Source organism: Bacillus rossius, chromosome 1 (assembly GCF_032445375.1).
Source record: "Bacillus rossius redtenbacheri isolate Brsri chromosome 1, Brsri_v3, whole genome shotgun sequence".
Taxonomy (NCBI): domain Eukaryota; kingdom Metazoa; phylum Arthropoda; class Insecta; order Phasmatodea; family Bacillidae; genus Bacillus; species Bacillus rossius.
In genome coordinates this window covers 343,415,772-343,433,675 of record NC_086330.1, presented here as the reverse complement: position 1 = coordinate 343,433,675, position 17,904 = coordinate 343,415,772, and the positions used below count along the sequence as shown (strand labels likewise).

The following is a 17,904-nucleotide window of genomic DNA, read 5'->3' as shown; positions in this document are numbered from 1 at the left end:
ACGAGGGAAGGATGTATCACCTTCAATCTCAGGACTGCACGTGATTGGGTGGGTGGATCGAGGGGGTAACTAAGCTTTTCAGTTATGTGGTGAAATGGGATAAAACCGGAAACCACAGAAAAGCATGTCAAAACACAGCGTAACACCGGAATGCAAGTTATAACATGGAATTAAGCAGCATTTAACCAAAACGTAATTCAAAACATATTTAAAAAAAATAATAATATTAATGTTTGAAAATCAATGAATGTTATGATTTCTGGACAAAAATTTGTCCACAAAATGTATGGATCTTAAATATTAATTTAATTTGTTTTATTGTCCATCTCTTATTTAATCAATTTTAAATCATAAATGCTCACTAATTTATTTTTATTGTTCTGAATGTATCTGTTTTTTTTAACCCTTGTTTAATTTGGATGATTTCACCTTTAACTCTTAGATTTTGTTTCTTGAGTTATCAAGCAGTGTTTTGAGCACTTGATTTTCACTTTTAAATAATCTACTTTGGTTAAAAATTCACCATATCAATTAATTCAGTTAGTTTACATGCCTCAGTTGACATTGGCGTACAAATTACAGTATTTGATTCTTTACCTTTCATAAATATCTCCATGGGTGAAATCTTGCTTTCGTTCATATTTTCAATAGCAACAAGTTCACACGTTAATGGATCCTGATCTTGGGGCACAGGGAATACCAAAAAAATAATGGCAGTTGTCAATAGAGGAGTTAATAACACTTTGTGACAGACAGATCATTACTAAAATACTAGTCAATAATTACCATTAGCATAACTTTCGACACATTCGTTCACACAATGAAAAGTGCCTAAAACAAATGCCATAAAGTTTTTGCCAAATTCTAGGCTCTACAAAAATAATCAACACTGACTCCTATGCAGTAATGAGCTAACTCATCCACTAAATAATTTAAAAATCACAAAGGTTTAAATCCACTTAATATTAAAAAAGATTACATAAGTTCCATTATTAATATGAATGTTAAGTTACTTCAGTTTACCTTCTTATTGCACGAGCCAAATGAGCGAGATTTATTGTACATGTTTATGTTTCTCTGTTTCAGTAATAAATAACACCCCAAAGTTGCACAACTGGACATCTGAATCAGTAATAATAGCTCCTTAACTCTTGGGAGCACTGCCGATACGTGAGCAGAGGTTCAGTCACGTTCAGCCCGTGCGACGCCAGCAGAGGATACCTGCAGGGTGGCGTTGTCGGGATCCCCCAGCAGGAAGGCAACCCGCACGGCCGAGCTGGCGTTAGACGAGGCCGCGCCCCCCCACGTGTCCCTGATGGCGGCGCGGGCCTCCCAGTTGGGCACGGCCGAGCACACCACGATCAGCAGGAACAGGTCGCCCGCGCAGATCTCCGGCTGCGCGACCAGCGCCGTCTCGTTGTCCGGCCGCACGTACAGGCGCAGGTCGCGGCTGGTGTTGCGCGACCAGCCTGCGATGTCCACTGGAAGCAGCCGGCCCCGCAGACCATCATTTCCCTGCACCCCTGGTGTGCCCCACGGTATTACAGAGAAATGTGTGTCCAGATATAAAAATAAACATAGTTACTCTATCATATCATTTCATTACAGATATACAGCGCTTTTTGTTAACACATTATGTTATTTGAATGACTCTACAGGTTTTGCTGCAGTACGGTATTGTAAGCAAGTGTTAATTATTATGTCACAGGACAGACGGCTACTACGGGTGTCGGCCCATACCATCCACGTAGACCCTGCCTGAGGCAAGAATCAACACGTCAATTTTCATTTTCATTTCTCATAAATTTGTACATGATGCACCTTAAATTGATGGTAGGATTTTAAATTTTCCCCAAATACAAAAAGTTTGAGAACAACTTCCACAGACTAATGACGACGTGGACCAACTGTCCTCTGCAAGCGGTTCCAAGATCCACTTATGATTAGCCAGCAGAACTGCCTAAATCAGAGGATGTAAACAATTACTATGACACGATTTACACACCAAAGGACGCTGAAATGCAAGTTAAAACATTATATAGCACAGGAATGCATCTGATCTCATGAAATTTATCAGGATTTTAACAAAATTATGTTCAAATCTCAATAAAACAATATTTTAATGTATCACAATCAAAGAGTATAATATATTTAGCATGAAGTGTGTACAAAAATTTACAACCAAATGAAAGGGAAAAAAATTATTTTACTATTTTAATCTTGCTTCACATACTAACCCCTTTTTACATTTTCTAACACACAAATGCTTGTCAATTTGTTTATATTGTTTGAAGTAATTCTGCCATAGATTTCCTTTTACTAATTATTTTATCTTGAAAATGCATCATGTTTCACAATCAAAACAACCCAATTTTTGTGAAATAAGTAATTACCAAATGTAGTATTGATATAACATATTTTAATTGGTAACATAATTTATGAAAATACAAACAATAAAACCATAGAATATTGTCTCTAATGATGATGCATGCACTTGTTTAACAAATACCACTCCAACATACACACTTCCGTAAAAATTATTAAATGTGAAGTTGTATTTTCATACAGTGCATATTTCAACAAATATGTCACCAGCCATTAATGACTCATTTATAGATTGCTACAACATAACTTTTAGCAAGTAAATTTAAAAAAAAAAAACAGGTAGCTACAAATGATTATGATTTTTTTTACCATGAATAATGTACCCAAAAGCATCAAAATAGATCTCAGCTAAGATTTTTTCCCTCCCATTTTATACTAGTGCTGATTTTCCATCGATGGCAAGTTGTTAATCAGATAACAGTCACGATGCCACTGTTTTGAAAATGAACATGCCAGAAGGAACCCTGCAGTGGCACGTGTATCAGCAGTGCAATGCGTCAGATCTGGTGCAGGGATGGTCAGGCAGTATACAACAGCCATAGGAAGAGGTATGTATAAATGATATAGCTCATCCTCAGTTTTCAATCAGGTGGTAAAGTAATCAGTGTTAGTAATTAAATTTTTGGATCATCACCAGTTACAATAAATTGGCAATTCATATTAATCACCGGGTACGAATATTTGTAACAAGCATTACACATTAATGTACATAAACAGCACAGATCTTTTTTTTTTTAAATTAGAGACTTCTAAATCATTTACCTTTCTTAGTAATCAAAGGTTTACATTAACTACTAAAAAAACATTGAAGATTATATTTCTAATGAAGAACTAGAAATCATGTGCAACAAAGTATTTTTCACTTGTGGTATTACAGAGTTGGTGGAGGTTTACCACAAATTTTATAACAGTGATGCAAAATTTAAACTTAATGGATTTCTTGAGTAGAAATCATCTCATTGCGCGCGCGCGCGCGCGCGCGTGTGTGTGTGTGTATATATATATATATGCAGAAAAAAAGTGTGAATCAATCAGTCACAATTAAAATGCCTGAGAGTGCATTGTTTTGTAAAATAAAGTGTGCATATGTGTATTAGTTGTTAAGCACGTAATAAAATGTAACATATGCTATTCTCAAACTCAAATTCTCAAATTCAGAAGAATACATCCGATTTTTAGAGCTCTAAAATTCACACAACAAAAGTATGTATTAGAGTTTAGTCAATTCTGTAGTATTGTATTCTGTAGTAGTGTGTGTAGTAGTGTGGTGAGCACATAAACCTGCTTACTCTTCTAAAATTATTAGACCACAAAAACTTGTCATTATGTGATTATAACAAAGTGATAATTAAAGTAGTGGCTGAAAAAAAATTACGAAATATCACAATAACTGAAAAAATTTTTAATCTCAATAATACATAAACTACACAACACACATGATAATATGCTACCATATAATTTCTCTGGCTTGACAGTTATCAGGAAGACTGTCCACCCTGACAATAAAATCTGCCAGTCCTCAGCACATACAGCATCAAAAAAGAAAATAAGCAGCATTCATCATCCGTCAAACATCAAGCTCAGCGTAAGATGTTACTTTGTGTGTCACATAACTTGTCTCAAATTTGACAAGTTCTCAAAAGTAGCATCAGCGATACCCATTTCCCAACTGTCACTTGCAAAGCATCAAATGATGTTTGTTTACCAATACAGACAACCAAAAACAGAGAGTTGCAGAGAAACATTGACCATTGGCACTACTTTTGAAAACTTTCAAATTTCAGACATGAAACATGACTCAGACCCGCAGTTCAATCCCAAAGTGCGTTATTATAGTTGCGCCGTTGTAGGAACAGACTTGGCTCCGCCTGCATCAGTGAACGAGAGAGACAGAGTGACGCGTGCAAGAGCCAACCGGCGACGACCCGCTGGCTGGCCGCGGCGTGGCGTTGCCACGTCCAGCAGTAACGCTCCATGCAGTATCGTGGGCGTACGGCCAGTTGCTGTGTGCTGACACACCAGGATGGGAGGTGGTAGAAAACGGTGCGTTTTGCGGTCGCAAAGCAGAGAGGTGGTAACTCGAGTGCGCGAGTATTTCGAGCGTGAGAAAGCAAACAATGGGCCGTTGTTACCTGTTTCGCAAGCGGTAAACAGAACATCAGAAGCAGTTGGAATTGCAAAGACAACTGTTATACGGATCTGCAACGAGAAAGATTATGCTGATACTCAAAACCAAAGACTGTCGACGCCAGGGAAACATCATAATAGACGCAAGCCTGTGACCAGCATTGACAACTTCGATCAAGATGCTATTCGACGGCACATATATCAGTACTACACACGTGGAGAGATACCAAACGTAACGAAACTACTTGCATCGTTGGCTGAGGCAGGTTTATTTTCTGGAGGCAAGACATCATTAAAAATAATAATACATTCGTTGGGGTTCAAGTACAAGAAATTCAACAGAACTAAGATATTAATGGAAAAAACAGACGTAATTGCATTGCGGTGCAGGATTCTGTGGGCAATGTCAAACTTTGACTTTGAAAAAGTGATATTCATCGACGAAACATGGGTAAACAGCAATCATGGTGTCTCGAAGATATGGACCGATGACTCGTCATCCGCACTGCTGCGACAACCGACAGGCAAGGGTAGTCGTGTTATAGTGTGTCATGCAGGTTCCGTTCATGGATTCGTTAATGGTGCACTGTGGGCGTTCCAGTCAAAGAAAACGGGGGACTATCACGAAGAGCTGGATTCCGCTGGTTTTATGTCGTGGTTTGAAGGCAAACTGTTGCCAAATATACCCGCCGCGTCTATTATTGTCATGGCCAACGCCTACTATCATTCGGTCCAGGTTGATAAAGCTCCAACAACATGAAACAGAAAAGATGACATTATCCAGTGGCTACATCGCCACAATGTTCCCTGTACCAGTGATTTGAAGAAAGCTGAGCTACTACAATTAGTGAAACATCACAAACCGCAACACACTGTTTACAAAGTAGATGAAATGGCCCGCATTGCGGGGCACGGAGTCATCAGGTTGCCACCGTACCACCCTGTTTACAATGCCATAGAACTTATCTGGGCTCACGTCAAAGGGCTCGTTGCAAGACGTAATACTTTGCCGCCATTTTAACAGGCAAAAGTAAACTGCTACAAGAAGCTGTTCATGAAATCACTCCAGACAAGTGGCATAAAGCTGTTGAACACACCCAACAGACTATTCTTCGTGACTGGGAGCAATAAGGAGCGAGGGACATTGCTGTTGAGGCGATTATTGTGAACCTCGGGCAGCAAGACAGCAGTAGCCAAAGCGACAGTGACGTCAGTTCTGTTGACGAATCTCCTACAGCTGGTACCAGTTCGCAGTACGACGAACTTGGTGTGTCGCCACTGTGTGACTGAATGTTCACTACGAGTAGAGACCGGAAAAATTCGCGGATTCATTTCGCGGTAGGCTACACTCCAAACTTGTTCACCTTCATTCTGAGTCAGTGATTGGACCACCGTTTACCTGAAAGTCTCTAAGCCAGTGAAAAACCTTCAACGAAAGAAAAATCAAATCACAAGCATCCCAGGTAACGCATGTCACGAGTCATTATCCAATGAGCAGGTGCAATTTGTTCTAGTACATAGAGAATCGTGGAGTCTATCCTAGAGGTAATTGGAACCGCAAATTTTTCCAGTCTCTAACTATGAGCACGAATTGATGCGGTTACGCTTATGTATTATCATAACAATGCACGACAACAATTTTCGTTGTACTTTATCTTGTACACGTAATCTGCAAATTCGTTGCTATAAGTCGCCACCAACACGTATAAATGGCCAGGATATTGGTTCATAAATTAATACAAATTTGTTTCTTTTGTGAACAAACATTTAACTTGGTAGGCCATAATGTGTGTCATGCAATTATTTAATACACAATATAAATATTTTTTGTCAATAAACTACGGAAACGCCTTACTTGTTTTGTTTTTAGTGGTAAATAGTGGTTTATGATTAACGTTATGCAGACTAAGGCACGTTCTACAATCACACGTATACGGAAACAGATCATACTCCCGGAAACACAACAAACTCTGTTTTCTTTAAACTATACCCCAGACGGGAGTGTGCAATGTTTGCGAAATGAAGGCTAACCTCGGCAATGTTGAACTATTACGTGTCAGTCAATACGTTCGTTATATTACCAGCTGCGTGTTCGTGTCCGCATCCGTGAATGTGATTGTAGAATGTGCCCGAGAACAGTGGCGGCTCAGGGTGTGATGTCACGTCAGGGTGTCACAAAGATGTGGCAACGCTGCCTGTTGTGTCCAACGACTACCTGGACTGCCTCCCACCCCTTTTGACCTCGCCGACCAATCTTTACACTTCTTCGCGCAAAGTGCGTCGTCGTTGGCAGGTCTCCAGGAGTCCTTTCCTACAGCGGCACGACTATAGTACCAATCACAAATTACATAGTTGAAAAAAAGACATGACAAAGAGTTTACAAAACAATCACAAAGACAAAGGCAGAGATGCCAACTTTTAAGAAAGTTAATTAGTTGTAATTGAATGTGGTCAAAAACTATCAAAAAACCTTCTATTCCATACCACAAAAATTCGCAACAAAAATTAGTTCAACTCTAAAATATTTTCATTTTCTTGAAATAATCAGAAAAACTACTAACTACCGCATAGTTAGAAGCAACCTGCATACAAAATGTGTGTATCAAATGTGGGAGGCCCAAAAAGATCAATTTTCCTTCTTGAAGAGTCACAAAACAAAGACAAATTGAACGCGAAGAAAATGGTCAACTACTTCTGAAGAGATTCGTTGAAGCCACAATCTCAAACTGTTGTTGACATGTACAAAATTTAAAATATTTGTAAAACTAAACTTTAATCATAATTTCTGAAGTAAAATTCATACAAGCGTAACTGCAAAGGAAAATTTGTAACTATTACGACTGATTCGTAATTGTTGGCATGTCTGCAAAGGGCAACATATTGAATCTTGTTAATACAAAAACTAGGGACATGACATGGGAAAAGTTGACATGGTATCCACAACAAAAGTACGTAAGAGCAACCAAACCTTTTAATCCACGTGAAAGTTGCTTTGCTTTCTTAATATTCCAAGATGACTGCTTGCTAACTACAGAAGAATTCACACCACTTTTCTTACTGTGCATGTTTTGTCGAAACAACATATCTTCTGGACTGTCAACTGTCTGAAATTCTGGGATTAAAAAAAATACAGTAAACAATGTTGTCAACAAAAAAAATAGAAAAAAATATTTTTATCAAAAACAATTACAGTGAAACCCCTTTAAAAATCCAAACAAAACATTTTGCAAAAGAAGGCAAAATAAAAAAAAATAAAAAAATTGGAACATTAATTATGTGTAATTATCACTATTTGTGATCAAACAACAAAAATTGAAAGAAAAAAACTGACAAGAGTGGACAATTAGGTAATGCAAGATAGGGATTGCACTTCACGTGATTTTTAATGTGTGTGAAGTAAAAAGGTTTGAAAGATATTAACTACCAATGAGACCAAAGTTATAGATGAAAAAAAGGGCCATAAAAAATGGGGGAGAGGGAAAGAGTATGGATCTAGAACACTTTAAATGGGGATTTAACCCACAATTTGCACAGTACTTGTGCACAAGATCTTGGCAACAATTAATGATTATAAAGAAAAAAATTAATGTTTAAATAAAATTACTGGTTACCATTGATGTTTCTGGTAAAATATGGGATGTTGTGTATATTACAAAAAAAAATCAAATTATATTTTGGTTAGTAAAAAAATAATTTACATAAAACTCATGAAACAAAAATCAAATAAAACAATTCTAAAAAAATAAAATGAAAAATTTTACATTTTTTTTTTTTCATATACACATGAGCTGTAGATTACATGAGAAATGTTATCTGTAGTGTGTGGTTAACATAGAAGAATTATTCTCTGGCTCTGATTATACTACAACCCACGAAGCCTGGCTGACTGACTAAAATGTATTCCTGCTATTTGTGAAATATAATCATCTATAAAACAGGAGAAACAGTACTGAAATCAAAACGGACAGTAATGAAAAACTCTAGAGCTACCTAATGCCTACAGCGTAGAAATGTGACCTCACAGCTAAGGTCTACAGCCGAGACATGAGCTCTTTGATTGATTATGAATTAGTGAATCAGTGTCCACACTACTCTGTAATAAAAGTTCCCTTACTTCCACCTGATCAAAATTTAAAATTTCCCTGAATTATTTTTTTAACAATTTACCTATTCTGCAAAATTTTCAGAAACGAATAAACAAAATCCAGCTTTCAACATCCGCCAGGCCTCGTTACCACTACACTTTCTTTCTCACAAACTGAATCTTGCATATATGTACACTTATTTTACTGAAGGGGGGGGGGAAACTTCCAATGTGTGTGATCGCAGACTGGAGCGTGATATTTTCCCCCTCAAATTACTATCACTTGGGAATTTCCACAACTTATCCAGGAATTAAAGTAAATCCATTGACTCTCCTTGAATTTTCCAGAATGTGGGACACCCTGCCACGTACCAAACCATGGAATGCCGGATTGAAGATATTTTTCATTGTCGCTGCTTGGCTTCTAAGTTGTAGCCACGAAGTGGCTAGAATCCGGAAGCCAAGCAACTTCTGACAATGACCGTGAAAGCCTGCGATCATTTTAACCTTCCACCGCACTTAACCTAATAAATTGTGAAAGACAAGCTTCATATCTTGATGTAAGATTTTGGACATACGCCATTGCTTAGCACATGTATGTCTGTAGAAGAAAACTACAAAAAAAAAAAAACACAAATGACAAAAAAAACACAAAATCTTATATCAAGTCATGCACTCCCATTGCACAAATCTTTCAAAGATAATAGGCTTCACACGACATGCAATTGGCACGAACGCTGACCGGAATAGCCGCCGGTGAGAGGCACGTACCGGAGCGGGCATCGGTACGCCGCGCCCGCGCCTGGTTGTACACGGGCACGTACAGCAGCACGCACAGGCAGAGGCAGGCGAAGCACGCCGCGAAGCAGCGCAGGTACCGGCGGTGGTTGATGTCGTGCGCCGACAGCGTGTGGCGGGTGGGACGTGCCTCGTACAGCAGCCCTATTGTCTCCATGGTGCCCCTGGGCGATTGTGACGGCGCATCCTACGCATCCTGCAACCACGGCAACCTGCCTTCGATAAAAATTACAAGGATACGCACACCTTTTTACATGATGATACACTAACAGATGTGAGAACTATATAGGGGGGGATCACTTTGACGTGCCACTGGGCAAAGGTGTATGAGAAGATCGTGGAAAAAAAAAGATAAGGAAGGGCATCGCAGGCAAATGGCGTGAGGAGCAGCAAGGGTTTCGAGAGGGGAGGTCTACCATGGACTTGATTTTGGCCATACAACTGATGGAAAGAAGATATGCATTTGGGAAAGATTTAGTAATAATATCCCTGGATGTGGAGAAGGCGTACGACAGCAGCATGAGGAAAAAAAAAAACAAGTGTGTTTGGCAAGCTTTGGAAGAATCTGGGACTAAAGAAGAGTTAAAAGTAGAGTGAGGACTATGTGCAAGGGAAACAGAAGCAGTGTGAAAACTGGAAGCGGGATGATGAAGTAGTTCAAACAAGCCAATGGAGTGAAGCAGCATTGTCCCCACTGCTATTTACTATAGTACACAGAAAAAGGGCCCCAAGAACATGGAGGTGGTGGGCAGAGCAGATAGTTGAAGACGTGCAGGAGAGAGGAGAAGAATGGAATAGAGTTTAGGATGAGGAATAGTGGAGTTACGGAGAAAGATAGACATTTTTCTTTGCTGACCCGACCACAGGCTTGAAGTAGTTAATGATGATATTAAACTAAGTGAAAATATGTTGAAAATATTTGTGGCAGAACAACCAAAATGCAATGGTGGTATTAAGTTCAAATTTTAGAAGTAGCCTTTAAAATGATGAAAAAATGAAAAAAAAAAAAATTAACATGACATGTGTAACAGAGCTGTAACAGGCTGTCCATACAAATTTGTAATGAAATTTCCCTAACAAAAAGTTCAAATATTCCTAACTAGTTTTTTTTTTTAAATAATTTAACTATATTGCAATTTTTTGAAACAAAGTAAGAAATTTCAGCCTCCACCACAATCATCATACTTAATTTGAAACTAAAATAATGTAACAAAAATTAAAATTCCAATACAACCTAGCATACGCCCTTTTATAGTATGACTATGCACTAAAGACCATAAAAAAAAGTTTTCCCAGTCTGGGTGTACACACTGGAGTATATTTTCCCTGAAATTACTATCACTGGGGAACTTCTGTGCCTCTTCCAGAATTTCCAGAGAATTCACTGACTTTCCTTGATCTGTTACAACTTCCCTGAATTTTCTATGATTTTCCATAATGTGGCCACCCTGTTTAAGTATATTAACAACTTCAAATATACATGACCATCAATAATTTTATTTTTACCCCATAGTTTACAATCAGAAAATTAAACTTATAAATGCTTCGCCACTGATAAATGAAATGCAGGCACAAAGAGTATTTTTGGTAATACGTATATATTCAGCATTGCAAAACACTTGCAAAATGCATGTGCAAACCATTTTTTTTGCAGCCACAGTACAAAACAAAGGAATAAAAAGCACACACATCACACCTTTTTTCTATGTCTAAAATAAAAAAATTGAATTTTTAAAGGACCGAGTAAAATATAAGTATCCTTAATGGGACCTTAAAAGATATTAAGGACTTTTTTTTTAAGGATATTAAGGAAGTGTACGGATCTGTGCAACCAAAAATAATGATCTATTATTATCAATCCTAAAACAAGCAAAACTGAGTCTGTGAAACATGGTCATTCGCTTACCATTGGCAGATCCAATGATCAAAATGAATGTGAATTAGGGATTAATATTCACGTCAACATCAGAGTCATTACAGATGATGAGGAATAGAGTGAAGAGATGAGAATGGAACACTAACCGAATGATGAGCAGTGGGGACATGGAAGGCCCCCATCTCACTGCAAACCCACCACGGGATTCAAACACGGATCGTCTTGGCGGGATCCAAATACTCCACCACCACTGCCTCCAAACAGAGATGGAAAATAAGGTGACTGGTTTTCCAACTCAACTATGCATTTGCAACAACTTAATTAGAAACACAATCATCCAACCTCACATTTCCCAACAGAACAGGCATGCAATTCAATTCAAGTACACTAGTATCCCGCTACTCCGACCTGACTCATCCGGATATCGGGTTAATCCGCAGTGGATTAAAATAAAGAGAAGGATTTACTCATTTTCAACATACATGTTCAGAATTTAATCTTTATTTTTTTATCAGTAATGTACTGTGGTTATTTTTTTAAAACAATCAATAAATTTTGATGTTTTGTTTATCCTATATCAGTTTGTGGGATAAAGACTTGGATCTATGTATGCAGTAGTATTCATAAAACTACTTAAGTTGTATTTTTGGAGAAATATTTTTTTATGTTTTACACATCTAAAACTGGTACACACACATTTTAAGTCAAATTCCACCCAATCTGGGAAGATCCAGTTCCGTCTTGTCTGGATTAGCGGGACTCTACTATATAGCTGATGATGCTAACAAAGTAACAGAAAACCTCTGTGAAAATGTGAAACAGATCTTATTTAATGCCTAGAATTAAACTGTATGTTTGTTTATTCTACTAGCTGCAGGAAGTAAGAATGTAAGCAAATAAAAGTTTGCAGGCAGTACAATTCAGTCAAGTTTTGTACACAACTTTACACCCACAGTTTACATAAACTCTTTGTGGAAAACTTCCTAAATAAGTTTTGGGCAACAGATAGTAATCTCCTATAAGGAAAACTATACTTATAAAAGGAAATTAAAAAAAACTTTATACAATTGGCTAGGAAAAAGCTATTGTTTCTAATGTGAAACAAATGTTACAATAAAATTATAACAAGAAACATTCATTACCTACTTATAATATTAAAATTTGTAATATTTTAATTGATGAACATTTTACTGCAACCTAATTTCAATTAATTACAATTTTTCTAAGATTTAAGTTACATAATAATGAATACAAACTAACTCTTTAATGTATAAAGTTATTAATTTAATTTCTATACAAAACAAAATAATTCTACCAATGATTTACAGAAATAGATTCTCCAGCTATTACATATATACTACATTGTTTATTACAATCAAAGCTATCCAATCTGTTAAAATAATTATATGCATAGTTAGTCAATTATAATAGTAACTTAAGTTGGCATAATGAAGCAGTTATAATATTTTATAAAAAAAGATAATGAATAAAACTAATAAAATAAAATCCATAAAACTCATTAAATGTTTAATAGTGCACAAATATTTAAAATGCCTACTTAAAAATGCAAGCCATATCCATAATTACTACTAAGCAGAACTCTGCAGCGTCTAGCAAGACTGACGCGCATATCGAGCACACTACAGTGAGCTCATGACGTGAACTGTCCCCCTAATCAACAACAATTTAGCACACAGTATAATTTAACACTTGCAACTGCTCGTGAAGGGATGGTTAAACTGATCACATCTGGCCACCACTCTTATCAAGTGAAGACGCTATCAGAGCATTGCGTCACACGCCACTCCAGTTTTTGCATCCGTGACTAAACTTGCACACTTGTTTCCTGTTCCGTACAGAACAGGAAAAGCTATGTCACTTCCAGTACTAAAGATTTCACCAAAAAAAAATTAAAACTCTTTTTTTAACAGACCTTACAGGTTTTTTTCCCCAATCCTGCATTTGTGAGATTCATTAAGTTATCATGCTACATGGTTTGCTATCTGTAACTGTTTTTCTTGTTTTTTTGTTTTTTTTTGTGATGTATAAATATTTTTTACTATAATTATTTTAATTTTTTGTGTTTTTAATTGTTTTGTTATTGTCTTGGTATTAATTTTCTTTGTCTTTATATATTTGTGTTGCTTGTATTGTACCTACCATCCTAGGCCTTGAGCCATAGGTAGGCATGTAACAAATTTTAAACAAATAAATAAAAAACTCAAAATTACAAAAATGATAACATGTGAGGATTCATATGCCCAGAAGTTTCTTATTATTCTTGTTTAACCTGTAAAAATAAAAATCTGTGTGGTTAAAACCTTTCACTTATAATTATACTTAACCATTATGTTTAATCTAAGGTTTTGTGCACTAGTTTAATTCAATACTTAGGCATTAGTTTGTAAGTTAAAAAGAAAATAATAAACCCATTTACATACTGACCACTAGAAAATATATATTTTATGATTATAAATGTCTAGACATGGGTAAATATATGTTATTTTTAATATATATGTTCTGCAGTACCGACATAATTACATAACTTAACGTTCAGTCAAAAGTTGTATAAATAAAATGAATGAATTATTTATTTATTTGCATGTTGTACCTATTATTCTACTCAAAATTCTGTAAGTACATTTATTATTTATTTATTTAGTTGCAGTTTAGTTGCATGTTGTATTATTCTACATAAAATTATGTAAGTACATTTACTTAAATCAGAATGGTGGAATGAAAGTTCTTTAATTAATCAACAAACATATCAACAAATCTAAATTTTATAAATTTATATCAATTTCTTAGGTGAAGCAAACATGTGCAGTACTTATATCTAATGTTTGTTGTGTTATTAAATGAGCTATAAGTGTTTCATATCGTCTACCATCACAATTTGTATCCAGACACGAGTGGAATTAAATGAAGTCAACAGACCAAGAATTTCACAATGGAAGAACCAAGCAGACGTAGCAACAGTGGCCTTCGAACAATCTTGGGAGTTAACATTCTGTTAGCTGACGAGTGACAACTCCGACACCTCCCAAGGCCAAGCACATTTTCAGGCAAGCATTGTTAAAGGCTATCAAGGTTAACCCCAACCCGCTAGGAAACTTAGATCCAAGTTCACAGTTCTTTTTCCCCTGGTCAGACATTACATTTACATCCGAGGTTATGAGTGTTTCCCACGAGTTGTTTCCACACAAATTTCATTCCTGCCCAACTGACAGAATGTGAGTTTGGGACAGTCGTCAAAACAATCATCATTAAGGAATGGAAAATTGTCTGTTTCATTCCATTTTTTTTATCTTCACAAATGTAGTGCAAATTGCCGCATAACACCCCCCCCCCCCCCCCCCCCCCAAAAGTTTAATAAGTTTAATGGGACAAGAGGGAGTGTTATTTTTTTCTCCTTCTATTGCCATCTAACCGGTAGTTCTGTGCGTGCAACTGTTGGAAATAGATGAAAACAACATTGCTCCGCTTGGACGGAAAAAAGTACAATTGGGAAAAAGCAAAGCCTGTCCCACTGTTTAAGCCTCTCAAACTTAACGGTTCTGCTCTGCTCTTTAAATATTATTTTATTTCAAATTATCATGAGTGCATGTGCCATAAGAAAGATTAAACTGCCTACAAAATTGGAGGGTTTTTGATTTTTCTTTTCCTCATGTCCCCGTTTCTTAAATCGAGGGTCAAAATTTTGTATTGCGTATCCAAGTCTACCCCTTGATTCTAATGGCATTATCCTGAATACATTGATCCTGTAGTAAATAATGCTTGCTGTTTTAATTAAGTACATCGAAAAATCCTGGATACTACAAAAATGTGTTGTAATAATGAATTATGATCGTAATATCAGATCAAACAAAAATACTAAAATGATTTTTTTTTACTTCTTAACATATTATTAATTCAATATTTTTGTTTTGTCCAGGATTTTTAAATTACTAAATTAAACAGCAAGCATAATGTACCACAGGATTAGTGTATTCAGGATCATGCCATTAAGATCAATGTATTCAGGATCATGTCTTTAGGATCAAGGGATAAACTTGGATAGGATGTCATAAGGAACCATTACCATACAAATCTCTCCCATACCAATTAAAGATCAAGGTTTTTTATATCTAGTTAGCTACAGTTAAAATATCTAAAAATCTTTAATAAAATACTGGGTAATTTAAATATGTAGTTTAGCAGTATTTGTGGAAAAAAAATGTTAAAAATCCAAAAATTATTTTATTATATGCTCCTTAACTTCCTCTTTTCATTAAACCCGGCGGATATAAGAAATTCCAAATACTTTAGGAGATATCGAATTTTTTAGTTTTGATAGTTGGGCGATATTTGTTAAATATGAAAAGAGGAAGTGAAAGAGCATAATTATAATAAAAGTATTTTCGGATTTTTAACATTTTTTTTTTCGCAAATACCGCTAATCTACATATTTACCAAATACTGAACTTCTCAGAATGCTATTTTTTAAAGTCCAGCTGAGTCTGAAAATCTCGCTTATCATGAAGGGCTGTGAAATAAATGAAAATGTGTGGTTGGAGCTGTTAATGAGTAAATATTAATCAAAAAATCTTAAAATAGCCTAAATTACACTGATGCAAGAAATATCCCTTCTGAAGAGAAAGGATTTTAAAAAAAAGTCAATTGAAGACAAAATAAATTAGGCAATATTAATCCCTGTGCTATCACAAAACTTCGCCTTTTTACTTACCGGAGTGCGTGTGGTAATATTTTTAGATTATTTTCTGTTTTTAAGTTATTTTATTATGAAAAGAGTTTTCACTATTTTCAGTTTTAAGCACATATATTTTTACTTTTTAAATAATTTTTTACCCCACAATTTCCCTGGTCATCATAACCCTTCCATGTATTATTTTCCAAGTTTCTTAGAGTCTAGCTGATATTGAAAAATTAGAAATATGTGGGACTATCTGGGAATATTCATAGTACCGTATTAAAAAATACCATTATGGTCATATTTTTCAACAGAGGTGGTACACTAGATTTATTGCTGTTTATGTTTAACAAAAAAACAACAAAATGTAACTGTCAGCACATACTTTCTCCTCGATAACTATTAAAAAGAAAACATATAACATCAGTCACAGCACAATGATGTCACTATAGGCCCAAGATGAGGTCAGATGCTAATGCACTGTTATCAGGTACAACAGAACCAGGTGAAGCATTCTCAACACTTAAGCTAGAATTACAATAGCCGTGTGGCTTTTACTGAATTTTTCCAGTTCCTTTTCATGTATGATATAAACAGCAAACAACATTGAAATAAATCTCAGCGAGAAAAAGCCTGGGTTATTGGCAGAATAGATCTGGGTAGCCTAAATGTTTTGACAGCTGAACTAAGTTAAGTTATAAATCGGTTGCCTAGCTTCATGGTCGAAAGAGTGATTTTCAAACAGATGTTGGATGGAGGCGAAAAGCTATTATAATCCAAATGTGGTTTAATAACCTCATAGCATATAACCTACTAGTTCTGTATACCAAATTATTCTTTAATTTTCTTGAAAAATTATGTTTATAATTAAAAGAAAATGAATTAAATCCATAATTCTGCCTATTTACAAAAACAAGTTATTTAGGATCTACAGTCACTGAAAATTTTTTTGGATGGAAATATACGATATTTATATTTTTTAATTACATTTTAATAGGTACTGAACAATATCATTCTTTAAAATACAATAGCATAAAAAAAACTTCAAAAACTTTTTATCAGTGTAGCGAGACATGTGTATTTAGCATAAACAATAATTCTTAGTATGCTAAAATTAAGTAAAAAAAAAATACCATCATATTTACACAAAAATATTATAACAAAAAACCACAATAACAACTACGAACTGTCTTACGCAACAGTAAACAAAAAAAAAAATCTAAAATATCAAGGATATCAAATATTTATCTTATAACAATAACTGGCAAATAAATAATTAAAACTTACCAAACAATTCACCATATGAAACGTAACTCATGAGGTTCTTGAACACCGGTGTTGGCCAACCGGAGTCAAAATTATGCATTTGGACAGCAACACCAACAGACGCACACATACAATGCGGCCATGACAGTTTTCGCGTTTCAAAAACATTTACCCAATCATAAAATAGACAAAATATAAGCCAAAATACAACTACGAAGTCATAAAGGCAAAACGTAAGGCTAGTTAATAATATTAAAAAAAAGTAAATTTTTATACGTAATGTTAAAATTATTTAAAAGTCAAATATTATATATATTTCAAAAACAGGTATTATATTATAACAACTCCAGGACTCATACCAAGTATTGGCCGAACATCAGCCATGTACCAAATGAAAGCTGTAACATTTCTTAACAAAACATAGTTTTCAGAATTTTTGTCTGGGCCGACACTTTTAATGCCGACGGACAGCAACAAGATCGTGCGCCCTGTTTTCCTTGCAGGCAACAGCTTCACCCGCCCATTACAGGACCTGAAAAAACCATTTTATTTCACTGTTTAAAACTGAAATATAAAAATCCAACTACAAGGTCCTAAACGCAAGATATGATGCTTTGTATTTAACTAAAAAAATAGTATTTATTAATAGTATTTTGTAAAATATATAAGGTCAAAAAA

At 35.6% G+C, this 17,904-nt stretch overlaps 1 protein-coding gene across 9 annotated transcripts in view; it reads right to left on the bottom strand.

Annotated features, from left to right (window-relative positions):
• LOC134528150 (beta-1,3-galactosyltransferase 1-like) overlaps positions 1 to 17,310 on the bottom strand; it is a 47,238-nt gene extending 29,928 nt beyond the window's left edge. The window contains exons 1-5 of one of the 9 annotated variants that reach the window (XM_063361485.1): positions 17,248 to 17,305; positions 11,417 to 11,524; positions 9,368 to 9,590; positions 7,481 to 7,624; positions 1,222 to 1,481 (exon numbers count right to left, since the gene is read on the bottom strand). In XM_063361485.1, coding sequence (XP_063217555.1) covers positions 1,222 to 1,481; positions 7,481 to 7,624; positions 9,368 to 9,551 — 588 coding nt within the window. In that variant the 5' untranslated portion in view covers positions 9,552 to 9,590; positions 11,417 to 11,524; positions 17,248 to 17,305. Of the gene's footprint in view, positions 1 to 1,221; positions 1,482 to 7,480; positions 7,625 to 9,367; positions 9,591 to 11,416; positions 11,525 to 12,828; positions 13,613 to 17,247 lie in introns of those variants that run through there. The other 8 variants (XM_063361486.1, XM_063361482.1, XM_063361483.1 and 5 more) reach the window with 8 other exon arrangements.
• Between the last annotated feature and the right edge of the window lie 594 nt (positions 17,311 to 17,904).